The sequence below is a fragment of the Myotis lucifugus genome, unplaced genomic scaffold (assembly GCF_000147115.1).
Source record: "Myotis lucifugus unplaced genomic scaffold, Myoluc2.0 scaffold_586, whole genome shotgun sequence".
NCBI classification, from domain to species: domain Eukaryota; kingdom Metazoa; phylum Chordata; class Mammalia; order Chiroptera; family Vespertilionidae; genus Myotis; species Myotis lucifugus.
The window spans coordinates 460,591-478,175 of NW_005871634.1; the positions used below are offsets into that span (position 1 = coordinate 460,591).

Genomic DNA, 17,585 nt, shown 5'->3' on the forward strand with positions numbered 1-17,585 from the left:
GGGCCTGAGCTCAGTCGCTCTCGTCGCTCGGCGAGTACAGCTGCCCCCCGTCCCTCCTGACACGTGATGCATGCTCCGGCGTTGCGTCAGACGCAGCCTGCGAGGAAGGCTTTCTTTTAAAAAACAAAACATTTTTAGTGACTTCAGAGAGGAAGGGAGAGGGAGAGAGAGATAGAAGCATCAATGATGAGAGAGTCACTGATGGGCTGCCTCCTGCACCCCCACACTGGGGATCCAGCCCACAACCCAGGTCAGGAATCGAACTGTGACCTCCTGGTTCATAGGTCAAGGCTCAACCACTGAGCCAGGCCCTACTCCACACGGTCCAGGAGGGCGCTGACATCCAGCGCCTTTAATATTGAAGGAGTCCCCAGGGATGCCTCAGGCCCCAGGCCCCGCCTCCCTCCCACCCCAGCTTGCTCTGCCTGAGCGTGAGTTTCATCAGCTCCTTAACCAGCTCCCAGCACTGAGCGAGAGCGAGGCCTCGAGGCCTCTCCGACAGGCGGCTGTCAGGATCCGGCCTCTGCTGACAGCCCGGCCCGGGACGCCTGTCTGGTCTCCCAGCCGGGCCAGCTGTGCCGCCTGCTAATTGCGGTGCCATGCAGCGCCTCTGGGAAGGGCTTGCCCTGGCTTTATCCTCCCTCCGCGCCGCAGTCCCTGCTGGCGACAGGTTCCTGCTGACGAGGAGCTCTGGGGAGTCTCCGTCCCCCCACTCCCTGAGCGCTTCTGTCCTGAGAACATCTCATTACCCGGCTCCGTTCTGGCCACACTGAGCTTTGTTGTGCCGCCACTGTCACCATCCCCAGCCCGGTGTCCACGCATGAACATCTCCCTCTCGGAGGGCCTCGCGGCTCATTACTGGCCGCCTGGGACCACACAAGGGCCCCGCTGGCACCTCTGAGAGCTGGCGGCGTCCCCAGCGCAGGGACAGCCTCCGCTCCTCAGAGGAGGTTCACCCAGGCCCAGCCCCGGGGAGAGGGGAGAGCTGCTCTGGCCCTGCTGGGCTGGGCTCGACCCGGACACTTATCGCAGCGGAGCCGGCCCCAGGCCCCCCCCCCACCCCTGCCCCTCTGCTGGGCAGCGGGCTTTGGACCAGCCTCCGAAGTGCCCGGACCTCAGCCTCCTGAGCCTCAGGAGGGTGCAGGTGGTGATGGTAATGCTGTCCCCTAACACAGCTGGCGGGGAGCCACGTGGAGTAGTCATTAGTGAATGTGAGTTTGTGGAACTTTTAGAGACATTATGACGGTGGTGCCCAGGGCTGGCTGGCTGAGGTGTTGATTTGTCAGCAGAGCAGACACGGCCCCAGACTAGGCCCGGGGTCTCACCCCACCCCACCCCCAAACTCGGCGCTGGATCCCCCCACTCAGCACTTCCTGCCGGGACTACAGCCCCGTGACCTTTGAATAGGTCTCGTCGGATTAGTACTGTGTTGTATGCAGAGAAATTCCATCCCGTTTGGCTTTGCTCTGTAACTAACAACTACACTGAGCTTAGCGTCTTTGGGGTCCCGGCAGGTGCGGATCTGCGATCCTTAACGGTAACTGTGTCTTCATGTGTCACTGACACTGACGTTGCAAATGTGTTCACAGCGCCCGCAGTCACTCGGGAGCAGGCCTGCTGGCCTCCCTCCCAGGCTTGGGGGTGGGGCCTCCAAGGTCATTGCTACAGGGATCTGGTTCTTGTGGTCTCCTAGGAAACTTCTGGAAACTTTCAGTCCCACGAAACCATCACGATCTTCCTTCAGAGAAAATAACTTCAGACCATTGCTCCAAATGTCATTAGAAAAGTATTTAAACCTTTGCCTTTTATAAAACCCAATTTTAATTTGCTTCTCTCTCCTATCAGGTTAGGAGGGCACGTTGGGTAAGTTAAAGGGGGCAGGGGAGGTCTCATTCAGGGGGTCCAGTGTGCCCATGGTGGGCTGGCAGTGGAGTCCAGTGTGCTCATGGTGGGCTGGCAGTGGGGCCCAGTGTGCCCATGGTGGGTAAGCAGTGGGGTCCAGTGTGCCCATGGTGGGTTAGCAGTGGGGTGCAGTGTGCCCATGGTGGGTAAGCAATGGGGTGCAGTATGCCCATGGTGGGTTAGCAATGGGGTGCAGTGTGCCCATGGTGGGTTAGCAGTGGGGTGCAGTGTGCCCATGGTGGGTTAGCAGTGGGGTCCAGTGTGCCCATGGTGGGTAAGCAGTGGGGTGCAGTGTGCCCGTGGTGGGCGGGCGGTGGGGTCCAGTGTGTCCATGGTGGGTAGCAATGGGGTCCAGTGTGCCCATGGTGGTCTGGCAGTTTGGTCCATTGTGTCCATGGTGGGCTGGCAGTGGGGTGCAGTGTGCCCATGGTGGGTTGGCACTGGGGTCCAGTGTGCCCATGGTGGGCTGGCACTGGGGTCCAGTGTGCCCATGGTGGGTTAGCAGTGGGGTCCAGTGTGCCCATGGTGGGTTAGCAGTGGGGTCCAGTGTGCCCATGGTGGGTTGGCAGTGGGGTCCAGTGTGCCCATGGTGGGTTGGCAGTGGGGTCCAGTGTGCTCACGGTGGGCTAGCAGTGGGGTGCAGTGTGCCTGTGGCGGGTTAGCAGTGGGGCTCAGTGTGCCCATGGTGGGCTGGCAGTGGGGTGCAGTGTGCCCGTGGTGGGCTAGCAGGGAGTCGTACATTAATTATATCAGAAGAGGAAAGTGCTTTAAATCAGGCCTGGGAATCGCCCATCGCCCCTGCAGTGTGGTTTAGAAATGGGCACTTCATTAAATCATTCCCAGTCGCTCTGTCGGCCTGTCCTGAGCACAGAAGGACGGGGAGGGCTGCTGGTCTTGGTTGATCAGAAACGCGAGTGTGCTGGGAGGCGCACACATCGAGGAGGGAGTTTAAAGTTCAGTGTCTGTCATCTTACGTGGAACGGTTGGAGAATTCCCCTGAAATGACTGATGGACCCTCAGCAGACACTGTGAGCACATCGGTCACAGCTGATCAGGACAGAATAGAAGGGAGTAAAGTAAGGGAAGAACTCACTTCTGTTTCAGATGCTCAGAGCAGGTTTCACGTGGGTTACTCGCCGTTACAAACATGCAGCAAACGTGTAGCCTTTGATTTAATCGTTGGGGGAGAAGGGATCATCTGCTCTCTGCTGCGATGTATGTGTCTGCATGAAAGAATATTTTGCTTTAATTTTTAAAATTAAGCTTAGGAGAAAGGCTTCTGATGTCAGTCATTTGATAGAGAAAGGAATACGAGTTCCCTCCCTCCCCCCCTCCTTCCCTTCCTTCTTAGAACAATATTTTACATTTGTGTGCTGCTTTACTTGTCTTTATTTGTTTGTTTCTTTTTAAAATTTATTTTTATTGATTTCAGAGAGGAAGGAAAGGGAGAGAGAGATAGAAACATCAATGATGAGAGGGAATCATGGATCGGCTGCCTCCTGCACGCCCCACACTGGGGATTGAGCCCGAAACCCGGGCCTGTGCCCTAACTGGGAATTGAACCGTGACCTCCTAGTTCATAGGTCGACGCTCAACCACTGAGCCACGCCGGCTGGGCTCTTTAATTGTTTCTTCGCAAATGCCCTTCAAGGGCGGTGGCACAACAGGCCCATTTTGGGGGTAAGGAAACCGAGGCCCACGCCTTGGATGACACAGCCACTCAATGGTGATGAAGCTTGGATTCGAACCCAGTCTCCTGGCTTCTACTTCACTGCAGGGCCCATTACACCTGGAGCCTGTAAAAAAGGAGATGCGCTCATGAGATACAATGGACCCTTGATGTCCCTCCACATTTTTCCCTCAAGAGCTAAATCCCCCCAAAATACCTCGAACCAGGGAAGGCCTCCTGGTCTGCACTGAGGGTCACAGGGCCTGCGTCTCCGCTGCCATCAGGCAGGGCCTGCAACCCTGGGCTCTCCCATCGGAGCAGAGTCTCCGTGAGCCACAGGATGGCCGGCATTCCCAGGGCGCACACTCACATGAGGACACCAGCATCCTGTCGCTGCCCCGGCCCCGGGGGAGGGAAGCAGGCCCCGGACGGGTGTCAGTGGTGAACGTGCTCTGCAGGTCGCTGCTCTGTCCCAGCAGGTGGAGGCTCCTTAGGGTGTGGAGTCCCCCTGGCAGCCTCCCTTCTACTCTCCCCACCAGCTTCTGGCTGGTGGATACTGAGGAACCTTCTTTTTGGCCCTGACTTGCCTGGGAGACACGTTTCAGGAACTTAATAGACGCGGAGGCTTAAAGGTAATCCCAGGACTGCTGGGACGGAGGCAAACATGATGCCAAGTGGACTTTCTGGTTAGGTGATCTGACCTTGCCCAGACCAGTTTCTACTAAGCTGATTGTTAAAAAAATCAATTAACTTCGCCCGGCCGGTGTGGCTCAGTGGTTGAGCATCAACCTATGAACCAGGAGGTCACGGTTCGATTCTCGGTCAGGGCCCAGGCCCAGATTGTGGGCTCAATCCCCAGTGGGGGGTGTGCAGGAGGCAGCCGATCGATGATTCTCTCTCATCATTGATGTTTCTCTATCTCTCTCCCCCTCTCCCTTCCTCTCTTTGAAATGAATGAAAACGTATTTAAAAAAAATTTAAAAGATCGGGAACTTAGACATCAGTGCACAGGCTCAGAATGGGCCCCATCCTGTCATAGAGAAGGTCTGTCTGCTCTGCCACGTTATGTATCGCGTGTCTTTGCAGCCCTCATGCCTAGGCTGGTGCCTGGCACATAGTAGGTGCTCAACACCGTTGGACTGAACTGGCGGCATCATAACAGAGAGCTGGTCAGGGCGTCAGCGCTGTCCCTGTCCCAGGACCCGAGTCTCCAGAGCTGCGTGTGTGGCTTCAGCTCGACTCCGCTCAGCGCAGGCTCAGGGCAGGCGGGCGTTCCCATAGGTAGCACGTTGGCCGTGGGGAGGGGGCCGGTCATGAGCCCTGGCGACGTCCACGTGCCGTCCCCAGGCGTGGGTCAGCCCCCCACTGAGATGTGCCTCTGTGCCCTGAAGAGGCGGCTTCCATGCGCTCACTTAATGGGACCCCAAATACCAGCTCAACAAACCTCTCCTCACGGCTCCCTCGGAACACACTTCAAACGCTGCCGTGAAAGGCCGCCCCTGCACAGGCCCTTAACGATGACACTAATCATGTGGGTTTTCCTCCGAGGCCCGACGCGCGGAGGCGAGGAGCAAATCACGGAGCTAACTTTTATGTCCGGGCTCATTGATCTGTGCGCTTCGGGACGACACCAGCCCCGAGAGGCGGCGGTCGGGCGACCTTTTCTCCTACGTAATTGGGCCACCAGGGTGCCGCTCTTCCCGCTCTATATGAATAGGGGGGCAAAGAACCTGAGTGCCATTTCTGTAATAAAGCCCAGGGCACACAGAATGGGCCACCCGGCAACTGTAAACGCACCTGCTCCCCCACAGCCCACGGAGGCTCGTGCTGCGGGTTCATCGGGCGCATCGTCATTTATCACGTGAAGGCCCCATGCACGTTCCGTCCGCCTCAGCCCACGTCTGTCCCGTTCCCTGTTTCCTAACAGGTGAAGGTCATGCTGCGCATCTGCTCCACGCTGGCCCGCGACACCTCGGAGTCCAGCTCCTTCCTGAAGGTGGACCCCCGCAAGAAGCAGGTCACGCTGTCCGACCCCCTGGCGTGCGGAGGTCAAAGCGCCTTCCAGAAGAGAGGCAGCCAGGTGCCGCCCAAGATGTTCGCCTTTGACGCGGTTTTCCCGCAGGACGCTTCTCAGGTGGGTGCGGACCCCCCTCCCCCTCCCCCTCCCCCAGGGCCAGGCAGTGCCCAGTCAGTTTCCGGACCCATGCGCTGGAGGTGGCACCCAGAGCACCCACAGGACCAGGCCCTCCACCTACAGGAGCCCATTTGGGCTCCATTGGACAGTCCCTTCTTTTGAGTCACTGGAGTTACACTGTGGGCAGGACCACTGTGCCAGGATTTCAACAAGACAGATCCTGGGGAGAAGGAGGGGCGAGCCAGCCAGTGGGTGCCACCCGGAAGCGGGTGGTGGTGGAGAGAGTTGGAAGTTTCAGGACCACGACCTGGAGACCTATTAGGACCCCGCTCCCGCCCCCACCTCTGGGAGTGGGTGTGTAAGGGGGAAAAGCATTGCCGGGAGCTGGGTTAGATTTAGGCAGGATCCTAGAAGCTATAGGAGGCCGGTCTATAGTCCTGACGGGGAACTGGAGCACAGGCAGGGAAACTGAGGCTGGCATGCAGTCCTGTGGCCTGGACCCGTGGAGTGGACGGGAAGAGGGGAGAAGAGGGGGTGGGGGTAGCTGTTGAACCAGTCAGCTACTGCTGCGTTACGAACCACCCTAAGATTCAGCGGCTTAAAGCGATAAGCGTTTACTATTGCTCATGAGTCGGTGGGTGCACTGAGCGTCCTCCTGCTCCCAGCTTGGCTCACTTGTGTGTCTGTGATCAGCTCTGCTGAGCGAGGCTGGATGCTGTCACATGCCTGGGGGGTTCTAGAACGGCCTTGGCTGGTCACCTGGTCTCCCTCCACATCGTCTCGTCTTGGACTTACTCTCGTGGCCATGGCATGGCCCCAGCCTGCAGCCCTTAGGCCCAGGTTCAGAACGGAAGCGCCAGCTCTTGTGCGTGTCCCATTGGCCCAGGTTCGAGGGGTGGGGAAGAGACTCCGCCTCTTGATTGGAGGGGCTGCAAAGTCACATTGCCAGGGGCATGCGCACACGGACGGGTCGGGAATTGTGGCCATTTTTGTTTATCGGCTCTGACTGTAATCTTGGGAGCTCAGGGTGCCAAGATCCCCAGACCCACGCTCCTGGAGCCCATCCCGGCAGGAGCAGATGTCTGATGGGAGATTAGCTGCACCATCTGGGGCAGTTCCTGGGCAATGAGTTGGAGCAACTGAACCTTCTCGTAGAGACTACACCCAGGCTGTAGGGATGCAGTGGCCTGCTGAGCCCGCATTTTCACACCAGACACCTGCGCCTCCCTGATAAATGCCCAGCGCTTTCCAACACTTATACACGACAGTGTGCAGGAGGGTGACCGATAGCCTCTAAACAGTTTTCCTCTTCTTTGCATAGGTTGTGTTTTGTACCACCCCCTGGGCTCCCCCATCTAAACCCGACAGTGGGTCTAACAAATGCCCCACACATCATTTAATTAACGCAGTGAACACTTTCCAAAGCAGATCTCCCCAAGTTGTAAGAATTCCAACGCAAACCCTAAACTCAGCTCGGACTACGAGTGCATTTCAGATTCATTCCAGGGAAAGGAGGCACCTTTCTTGCTAGTCTTTATTTACACTTTGTGCTCGGTTCAGAGCTCGCACGCTCGATGGTACAGAGCATTCTCTTTAGATGCTTAATGTTTGCTGACATTTCCAACATTATCATCAGTGACAGTTCGAAAAAATCTAGTGTCAAGAAGTTTCCTCTAACTTGACCCACTCATCTTCCCAGAATGCTCTGGGGTAGGAAGGGAGGCACTGCTCGTTGCACATCCGGACAAGCAAACTGAGACTCGGAGCTGACATCTTGTTCATGACCCCTTCCCTGCGGGGATGTCTTTCCCAGCTCCCTCCCCTGGACCTCTGTGTGTCCTGCTCCGTCGGGGGTTCATCTGTGACCACCTGTCACTTCACCCACGTTTCCCAGCAGCGTGTCCGTGGACAGTCACAGTGTCCCCATCTGTGGATGGAGACAGAGCCGAGTGCACCTCCTTCAGGCTGTGGTGGTTCATGGAATGATGCACACGAGGGACTTAGAACCTAGCCAGTGCCCAGCACACGTGAGCTGTTGTTGCTGTTCAGTCATCACTGTTGCCACTGACGTCGAGCTGCTGGCCATGGCCATCCCCAGCCTCCCGGGCGAGCGCCCTTCGAGCCCCCACAGCAGGGAAGCCGGCGGTGCACGAGGCTCTTCCTGTCGGCCTGTGGGTCTGCAGGGGCCCTGAGCGGCCCAGACAGCAATGAATTGTGCTTTCTCTCCTCTCTAAGGACATTAGCTTTTTTTAAACAAAATATTTTAAATATTTTTGTATTGATTTCAGAGAGAGGGAGATGGAGAGAGAAACATCAATGATGAGAGAGAATCATGGATCGGCTGCCCCCTGCAGGCCTCTTTGGGGATCCAGCCTGCAACCCGGGCATGTGCCCTAACCAGGAATCGAACTATGACCTCCTGGTTCAAGGGTCAACGCTCAACCACTGAGCCACCCGGGCTGGGCAGGACACCAGCTTCTTGACGCTAAGCAATGACAGAACCTTCTTGCTCCTGTTGCCTTTATTAGCATCCTATGTCCTTCGGTGGCCGTGGCTGTCGCCAGCTGCCTGTGGCAGGGCAGCCCCTGCTGGTCTGGCTTCGCGCAGGTGACCTAGTCCCTCTGGGTGGCTCATAACAACAGAAATGCATTTCTCACGTTCTGGAGGCTGGAAGTCCGAGCACAGAGTGTCTGGCGAGAGCCCCTTCCTGGTTCATAGACAGCGGCTCGCTGTGACCTCACAGGGTGGAAGGGACCCAGAGCCTGGGGCTTCTCTCCTCATCCCATTCACGAGGCTCCACCCCATGACCTCATCGCCTCCCGGAGTGCCTGCCTCCTGACACCATCACTAGGTGATGGAGGGGACAGATCCGGGCCTGCAGGAGGGTGGGGAGGGCTCCCCTGTGGGAGAGCAGGGCTGCCTGGGGCCTGGGCCCCCCCCGCTCTGGGCTCAGGAGGGACGCCTGCGTCTCTGGGCCCCAGGAAAGCAGCCTGTGGCCCCAGGGGCTGCGGGCAGCTCCTAACAAACCGCAGGTGGACAGTCACTCACCACGCTTCTCGGTGGACACGGGGCAGGGACTCGGCCTGTCTTGTGCGCGGAGGCCCCTCCTGCCTCCTCTATGGCCTGTGGTCCACACGCAGCCTGCGTGCTCCCTGCTGACCTCGCGTCTGTGCCGTTGATTTGGGGGATGGATGGGGGCGCTCTCAGCCTCCAACCTCTGTCTCCCCCATGTCCCAGGAAGGCAGAGTCGCTCAGCCTTTGTCAAGTTCCACCGAGATTCTACAGCCCCAGGTCCCGGGGGTGTGATGGATCCTGGGGTCCCCACCCCGCGTCAGCCCCGTCCGGCCCTCCTCCCCTGGGCGGTGCCCCCAGCAGGGCTGCTCTGGCGACACCGGGACAGTCCACAGCTGCTGGGAGTGTGGCTTTCCATTTCGGGCCGGGAGAGGGGGTTGCTTTCTGAATACTTGGTTCTCGGTGCTGTGGCGACCTGGCGCTGAATAGCCCATTCATTGCGAGGCCGCGGTTCCCGGATGCCACCAGAGGCCATGGCGCTGGCTGCAGAGCCGCCTGTGGTTCCCACAGCCCCCGATGCTCCCGAGAGATCGGGCTCCATGCTGGGATGGAGAGGAAGGCAGCGGGCGCAGTGGATCACTCTGTTCCCCAGCTGCTGTGAGCTCGGCCCGGCCAGGGCGGGTCCCGGAGCTCCTGCGTGGTCCCAGAATGGACCAAGGCCCTAGGGTTGACAGGGTGCAGCACAGGAGTGTTAGTGGGAAATGCACAGGGTCTTCAGGAGCCTGCCCCCCTGCTACTCCCCTCTCCCGTCCCCCTGCCTCCGTCTCACCTTCCTGAAGTGGCGGGTCACCCTTCCCTTCTAAAAGGGCTGGCCCGGTTTATAAGGGAGTATGTGCCTGTGTGTGTGTGTGTGTGTGTGTGTGTGTGTGTGTGAGAGTGTGTGTGTGTGAGTGTGTGTGTGCACGTGTGAGCACGTGTGTGAGTGCGCGTGAGTGTGTGTGAGCATGCGTGCGTGCCTGTGCATGTGTGCGTGCGTGTGTGTGCCTGTGTGCGTGCATGGGTGCCTGTGTGTGTGAGTGCGTGTGTGTGCATGTGTGTGAGCGCGTGTGTGAGTGTGCATGTGTGCGTGTGTGTGTGCGTGTGTGTGTGTGTGAGAGTGTGTGCATGTGTGTGTGTGAGTGTGTGAGTGCGTGTGTGCATGTGAGTGTGTGTGTGTGTGTGAGCGTGTGTGTGTGTAAGGAAGGATCTACTTAGCAGAGAGCAAATGGAAAGTTTAACGCCTCGTCCGGAGGCCAGAATAGTGTCGGGCGGCCGTGAGGTCCATGAGGCTCCTGTCCCCTCCGCGGCTCCTGCCTGGTCTGCAGACAGCGCCGAGATGCACCGGGAGGGAGCAGAGGGGCTCGCAGTTACTGCGTGTGACGCCCGGCGGGGTGGGCGGGAGGCTCCGAGGGTGAGCATCTCCAGAACCTGTTAGCGTCCCGTCTGGGAGGGCCGTGACCCCAGCGCGGGAGAGCCGGCTCCTTCATGTCCGCCGGCGAGGCCCACTCACCGCGCTCTCCTCTCGCGTCCGCAGGCGGAGGTGTGCGCTGGGACCGTGGCGGAGGTGATCCAGTCCGTGGTCAACGGGGCGGACGGCTGCGTGTTCTGCTTCGGCCACGCCAAGCTGGGTGAGTGAGGCCGAGCTCCCCGTGCGCTGCTCCTGGGTCCCGTCACCCTGCTCCTCCCGCTGCACCGTCCGGTCCTCAGGCCAGAGGAGAGGCCGTCCCCTCGGTGCCGAGTTAAATGACCCGAATGAGCATCTCTGCTTCCGAGATGAGATTTCCATTCTGAGTGGATCCCCGTCATCTGGGAAAGCCCTCAAGTTCAGGAGACGAGCAGGGGAGCAGTGGGTGTTCCCATTGGTCCAGGTCAGGGTCACGCCCAGAAAGCCAGAGGACAACGTACCCTCCCTGAGCGGGGGCTGCTGGGAGGATGGGGGCAGGAGATGGAGCCAGCGTAACAGTCAGAGGAGCAGCTCCCAGCGGAGCCCAGGCCACGGCTGCCCCGTCGGCGGTTCTGGCAGCCTCGCTTCCCCCCCTCCAGCCCAGCACAGCCCACCAGGCACCTGGGAGGGAGGCAGCTGAACTCCAAGGTGCCTCCTCCACCCTGACCCCTGGCCGCCTGCTCACAGGCCGTCCCTCAGGCGGATGAGTTAGTAAGAAGCGTCCCTTGGCGGAGATGCCGCCAGAGGCCCTGGTGCTGGAGGGCAGGTCCAGCCGGAACGAAGAGCCCCTTCCACCGCCCCCTTCTCTTCTCCATCTCTGATCAGAGCCGTGACCGGGTTTAATGGGCTTTGCTCACGCTATAAAGAGACGCACAGCATTGAACCTGCGGGGGGGTGAGTGTGAGGAGGTGGGCGGTGAGATGACACACAGGAATAGCGAGGAGTCCCTGCCGCCCCCTCTGGGTAAGACAGTGCAGAGCTGGGGGGCGTGTGGCTTGGGGTCCTCCTGGAGGTACCTGGTGACTCAGTCTCGTCCCCTGCCAGGGCTCTGCGGTCTCCACTGTAGCCATTTCATCAGAAGCGCCAGGAAGTGGCCTCTTGTCATTGTCGCCAATGCTGACTATCTCGTTCACCGTCATCTCCTCTCTCCCTCCCCGCCCGCCTCCGGGCCTTTCGCCTGCCTCCTCGGCATCCCCTCCTGAGGCCGTAGTGCCGCCTGGACACTCACACGCCATCCCCACCCCCCCCCCCAGGCAAGTCCTACACCATGATCGGGGAGAGACGACTCCACGCAGAGGCTGGGCATCATCCCCTGCGCCATCGCCTGGGTGTTCAAGCTCATCAACGAGCGCAAGGAGAAGACCGGCGCCCGCTTCTCCGTCCGCATCTCGGCCGTGGAGGTGTGGGGCAAGGAGGAGAAGCTGCGGGACCTGCTGTCCGAGGTGGCCACGGGCAGCCTGCAGGACGGCCAGTCCCCGGGCGTGTACCTGTGCGAGGACCCCATCTGCGGCACGCAGGTGACTGACAGCTCGGGGCCGGGGCTCCGGGGGCTCAGCCCACCTCCGAGGCTGACTCCCGGGCATGGGAACAGGGCAGCTTACGCGTGTTTACGCCCACGTGGCCTGGACCTTCATGGCCGCCAGCTGCGGGGCCATCTGCTGGCCCAACCTGAATATTTGTACCTCGGACCTAATTGACAGTGAGCAGGACTCACCACTGTGGTCGCATTTGGAGGAAATTGAATTTACATCCTTTACACCCCTTTCAGGGGGGGGGTGGGGGAAAGTGCAATCTTTTTTTTGTTTAACAACAAACGGAAATATTTGCTGCTCTGCACCCGTGGCTGCGGCCACGGCGGGGCTGTTTACGGCTCTGTGTGGCCTTCCTGGCCTGGCTCGCCGCGGGCGAGTCCTGCTGCCGTCACATGCGTGACCGCTGTGCTGTTGGAACCTCGGTGTGAGTGCTGGGACCCTGGGAGCCAGGGGAAGCTGCCGTGCCTGTCGAATGCTGCTTTCCTGCTGTTCGACGAGAGATGGCACAGGGCTGGGCAGCCTGGCTCACGTCCCGGCACCATTCTCCAGGCTCCAGCAGTCGGCTCTCTTGCCTGGTCCTCCCCGATGCCTCCTTGTTCAGACAGGCGTTCAGGCGAAGATTAGGATCCCCTTCTCACACCCAACCGCGTTCTTCCTCCGGCTCAGAGGCTCCCATTCCAGTTAAGAGTCCTCCATCCCCAAGCTCTTCATGACTCACAAGGCCCTGCATGGACCTTCCTAGCGTCATCTCTTACCCTCCCCTCCCGCCGCTCCTAATGAATTACCTAGAAAGCGGTGCCCGCACACTTCAGTGGCCTATGAATCGCTGGGGATCCTGTTACAAATGCAGACGCTGGTTCAGCAAGTCTGGGTGGTTATGCCTCTCCCATGAGCTTCCCAATGCTGCCCACACTTGCAGCAGCAGAGCTCCAAGGCACCGGCGTTGCTCCTTCTGACCCCAGGGCCTTTGCACGCTCTATTCCTTGTGCACGGAGACTCCCCCTCCCCTCGCTCTTCATCTGGCGAACTCCTCACCCTTCAGGTGTCAGCTAGCTTGTCGCTTCTTCCAGGAAGCCCTCCCAGATGCTTCTCCTGTCACTAGAACGCGCGTAGCAGTTGTATTGTGATGGCCGGTGAGTTCTCGGCAACTCCCAGAGGGCGGGCACCATGTCTGACCAGGATTGGCTGCTCATAGTTGTAGCAGATGCATCGGATGCCATTTGGATGGGGAACCTAATTAGGACGCAAACCAGTTGGTCGGGGAAACTCTAATGCCGTGGTTCTCAAATGTGAGTCTTCATCAGAGCCCCCTGGGGGACCTGTTAACACAGACACCTGGGCTCCGCCTCCAGCCTCCCCCAGTCAGTGGTCCTTGGTCAGAGCTTCAGAGTGTGGGTTTCTAGCGAGTTCCCGGTGCTGCTGCTGGTCCAGGGACCCACTTTGAGGACCACCCTCTGTAGCAGAGGAAATGCTCAGATGGCACCTACCCGGCACCTATGATGGAGATCAGCGCCCCCCCCCTCCCGCTCCTGCTCCAAGAGTTACCTGCACCCTCAACTATGCTACAGGGTCCACCCACTTGTGCCTTAATGCAGGTCCCTGGAGGTGAAGGTGCAGGTTAACTGAAGGTGAAAAGAGAGAGACCAACATGCTCTTTATGTTCACTCTTCTTGGTGAAAAGTCTTTGGCTTATTTTGTCAAACTGAGTACAAAACAACCAACACAACAGAATCTCTCTTTGAAGTTTGAGGATTTTTATGGTCTCAGATTCCAAATAGCAGCCCTCACAGTTCAGAACGATAGGGATTGCTACAGTCAGAGCAGAACGTTTTCAGAATTTGTACCGACCCTAAGACATCTCCTGCAAATCATTTCTTTGGAAAAATCAGAAATAATGAATTTCCTTTTCTCTCCCCAGAAAGGGCGCCATTGTTCTGTTGAGGGTTTACTGTGTTTGCCAGGGCGTCCCGGGGGCTCAGACACGCTGCCCACAGTGCTGTCTTTAGCCCATTAATGAGGATGCCAAGCACATGGATTGAGTGACTGCAGATAAAAATAGACGCCCCTTAAATAGCGTAGAGGAGGCTTCCAAGCATCCTGGGTGTTTTCATTCGTCTTTGACACTTACGTCTTGCTTATAACCATGCCAGGAAATGTGGCCTAGAATTGGCTTTAATTAAACGGCTGAGAAAAACGGAGAGTTGAGCTAAGCTAACCAAGTTCTTCTACTTCTCTGGGGCGCCATGCAGTAAATCACAGAAGTGGAATCACACTTCGTGGCCTGCCTGCCTGCCTGCAGCCATCTCACCTGTGCGGTCAGACGCAGGCCCCTCCCCGGGGTTCCCTTAGGTCAGTGGTGAGCAAACTGCGGCTCGGCAAACCGTAGCTCGCAAGCCACATGCGGCTCTTTGGCCCCTTGAATGTGGCTCTTCCACAAAATACCGACTTCTGCACATGGGCCACGAAGTTTCAATCACACTGTACGTGTGCGCCCGCACGTGGTATTTGGTGGAAGAGCCACACGCAAGGGGCCAAAGAGCCGCATGTGGCTTGCGAGCCCCGGTTTGCCGACCACAGCCTTAGGTGAACGGACTGCCCCGCGTGTTGGTGGGCTGTCCTCTGGGGCCTTCTGCTCCCACTCAGATACACCCATTTGCTTTTTTATTTATTTTTATTTGTTTTTTTATATTTTTATTGATTTCAGAGAAGAAGGGAGAGGGAGAGAGATAGAAACATCAATGATGAGAGAGAATCATTGATTGGCTGCCTCCTGCATGCCACCCACTGGGGGACTGAGCCCACAACCCAGGCATGTGCCCTTTACTGGAATCAAACCTAGGACCCTTCAGTCCACAGGCCGATGCTCTATCCACTGAGCCAAACCAGCTAGGGCTGCTTTTATTTATATATATGATTGATTTTAGAAAGGAAGGAGGGGGAGAGAGAGAGAAAACCATTGATGGGCTGCCTCCTGCCCGCCCCCACTGGGATGGAGCCTGCAACCTGGGCATGTACCCTGACTGGTAATCGAATGGTGACCTCCCGGTTTGCAGGTCGACGGTTGGCCCATCCCCTTGCTTTTCACACCTGCTGTTTACAGATGCGACTTAAATTGTAAAATGGGGAAATGCCCTCCAGTAAGTGTGCCCAACGGGAATCGTCAGCAATGAGTGAATGAAGCTGAGAACTGCACGCGCCTGTGGCCCGTGTTCTGGAAGGACCTGGGGCCGTGGAGGGGCACGCAGCTTTGCGATGCTGAGCAGACAGCCGTGGGAGGGCAGGCCGGCCCCCCGGACGGGTGTCAGCTCTCGGCTTGTGTCTTCCAGCTGCAGAACCAGAGCGAGCTGCGGGCGCCCACGGCCGAGAAGGCCGCCTTCTTCCTGGACGCCGCCCTGGCCGCGCGCCGGGGCCACCGGCAGGACTGCGACGAGGACGACCTGCGCAACTCGCACATGCTCTTCACGCTGCACATCTACCAGTACCGCATGGAGAAGAGCGGGAAGGGCGGCAGTAAGTCCCCCCCCCCCAACCGCACGCGCCCCCGGGCGGCCCTGACCTGGTCCACGTGGGCGGTTCCCCAGCCCGGGGTCCCCTCGCCCCCTCGCCCCCACGTGTGATTCACGATCGCTGTGGAGTCCGGGCTGACGCCTACCTTTGACCTGGCCGAGGGGAAGGTGCTCCTGGTGAAGATAACTTGTGAGTGTCCCTGCCATGGGCGTGGAGAGAACAGAGTTAAAAGGCCAAGCAGCTGCTTCGTGGTATCGTTTTGTTCCCAAACCCTGAAGGTGCTCATCATAAAAGACCAACGTTTGTCCGCCAGGACACCTGGCAGTGTGATTAATCGTGAGCTTGAGTCCGCTGTTTGGGCCCGGAAGGAAGCAGGTCCTGCTCTTTAAGTGGCCTGTGATCAGGCGATGGAATAGCCAAGCGGATTCTGGCTGCCTCCCTCCCCAGGCCCCGCCCCTCGTGGGGGTGCCCTGTCAGCCCCACCGAGGTCCCTGTGGCAGCTGCAGGGCCAGGACCCGCCCGGGGGGAGGCTCAGGCCCTCCGGGCTGTCTGCAGGGCGCGCTGACCGTGGGCCACCCTCTGGCCTGCACTGCCAGGCGTGTCTGTCCAGGCTCCGTGGCGAGCTCCTCAGCGGGGACCTGGGACCAGGGCAGGGCGGCCCGCTGCCTCACGGCAGGTGTGGGCCATGGCGGAGCTGGCTGGGCGGCGGCGGCTTTCCCCGTCTCTCAGCGTCCGCCTCTGTGGGGCTTTCACACCCCGGCAGCTGGGCCCAGTGCTCCCGGAAGGATGGTCTCAGGGTGCTTAATGCCAGTGGCCCTGCCTGAGGAGACACCCTGGGGCTGGAAACTGTGAGCTCAGTGACTAACACGGAGGCAGTCAACTCGCCTGGTTGGAGTGGAGCCTGGAATTCAGACAGCCCCCTGGGATCTGGGGATGGGCTCCCCAACTCCTCCCAAGTCTCCTTGTTGCCCTGGGGGTACGCTAAGGGGTGCCTGTTGCCCCCCCGTGGAAGCTCTTCCCTCCCCCATCTCAGCGCCTCCGTGACCCAGTCGTTCCTCCTTTGTTCCTGCTCCTTGGCTGCTGTTTTAATTCCGCTTTAATAAGGACGGTTCACACTCAGTAACACCCTTGCTGTGTGTCCGTGGGTGAGTGTTGGGAAATCTGTGCGGTTGGGTGACCAGCACCGCTATTGAGATCTAGAGCAGAGCCCCCCACATGCAGTCCCCTGGGGTCCCTGTCGTCCGCCCCCTGGGCGGCCCCGGGCAACGCGGATCTGATAGTTCTGCCTCCATCTGGAATATCAGACACGTGGGATCGCGTGGCCCATGGGTGGCCTGGGGTCTGGCTCTTTCATGGAGCTTCTGCGGTCCACCCACGTTGTTGCCTGTACAGATCGTCCGCTTGTTCTTGCTTCCACTCACTCAGCTTTGACGGGGCCTGAGGTCGCGTCCCGTACCCCCTGTCCCCGGGACTGAAGTCTCAGCGGGCGTGGGCCTGACCTGGGCTGGAGTCCCGTTCCCTGAGGCTGGCTTCATGGCTCGACCATCAGCCTCGGCCTGGCGCTGGCCCTCCCTTTCATTCATGCCCTGGGTGCTGGGAGGGGCATCGGGGTCTCTCTTGGCAACCAGCAGGGGTTGGGGGTTGGGGATGGGGGAGAAAGGTCAGATGCTGTGAGCGGGAATCTTTCAGGAAAATGGGTTCTCAAGGAGCTCGCACTGTGTACACCAGGGGTGGGGACCCTTTCCTGCTCAGGGCCCTGTGGGTGTTTATAACGTCATTCTCGGGCCAAACACAGTTATCAGCTTAAACATTAGCCTGCTGTATTGGTCAAACATTGAATTCACTCACCCAATGAGTTTGCAGCCTTATATGGCCCACAGGCCGGATGTTCCCCACTCCTTATGTACAGCAACTTTCTTTCTTTTTTAAAATATATTTTTATGATTTCATAGAGGAAGAGAGAGGGAGAGAGAGATAGAAACATCAATGATGAGAGAGAATCATTGGTTGGCTGCCTCCTGCACGCCCTCCACTGGGGATCGAGCCCGCAACCCGGGCATTGAACCGGGGACCCTTCAGTCCACAGGCCAACCCTCTATCCATTGAGCCAACCCGGCTCAGGCTAGAATAACTTTCTTAAAGAAGGAACCGACGAGAGATTAGGAGGGAGGTGAGAGGATCCAGATTTATTTTTTTAAGCTCTTAGTAATAATCATCATCATAATAATAATAATGGTCAGAGCCTGCAGTGAATCGGGGTCCTCTCAGCAAAGGGTGACTCACCAGAGGCCGAATCTCGGGCCAACGGCTGCCACACGCCCGAGGGGAGCGCTCGGGGCGGGTCCC

General features: G+C 58.7%; 1 protein-coding gene across 1 annotated transcript in view; it reads left to right on the forward strand.

Annotated features, from left to right (window-relative positions):
- Positions 1 to 15,246, forward strand: part of KIF26B (kinesin family member 26B) — a 178,433-nt gene extending 163,187 nt beyond the window's left edge. The window contains exons 5-8 of the mRNA XM_014446939.1: positions 5,499 to 5,705; positions 10,291 to 10,384; positions 11,454 to 11,717; positions 15,059 to 15,246. Of these exons, the coding sequence (XP_014302425.1) occupies positions 5,499 to 5,705; positions 10,291 to 10,384; positions 11,454 to 11,717; positions 15,059 to 15,246 (753 nt within the window). The remainder of the gene's footprint in view (positions 1 to 5,498; positions 5,706 to 10,290; positions 10,385 to 11,453; positions 11,718 to 15,058) is intronic.
- Positions 15,247 to 17,585: the final 2,339 nt, after the last annotated feature.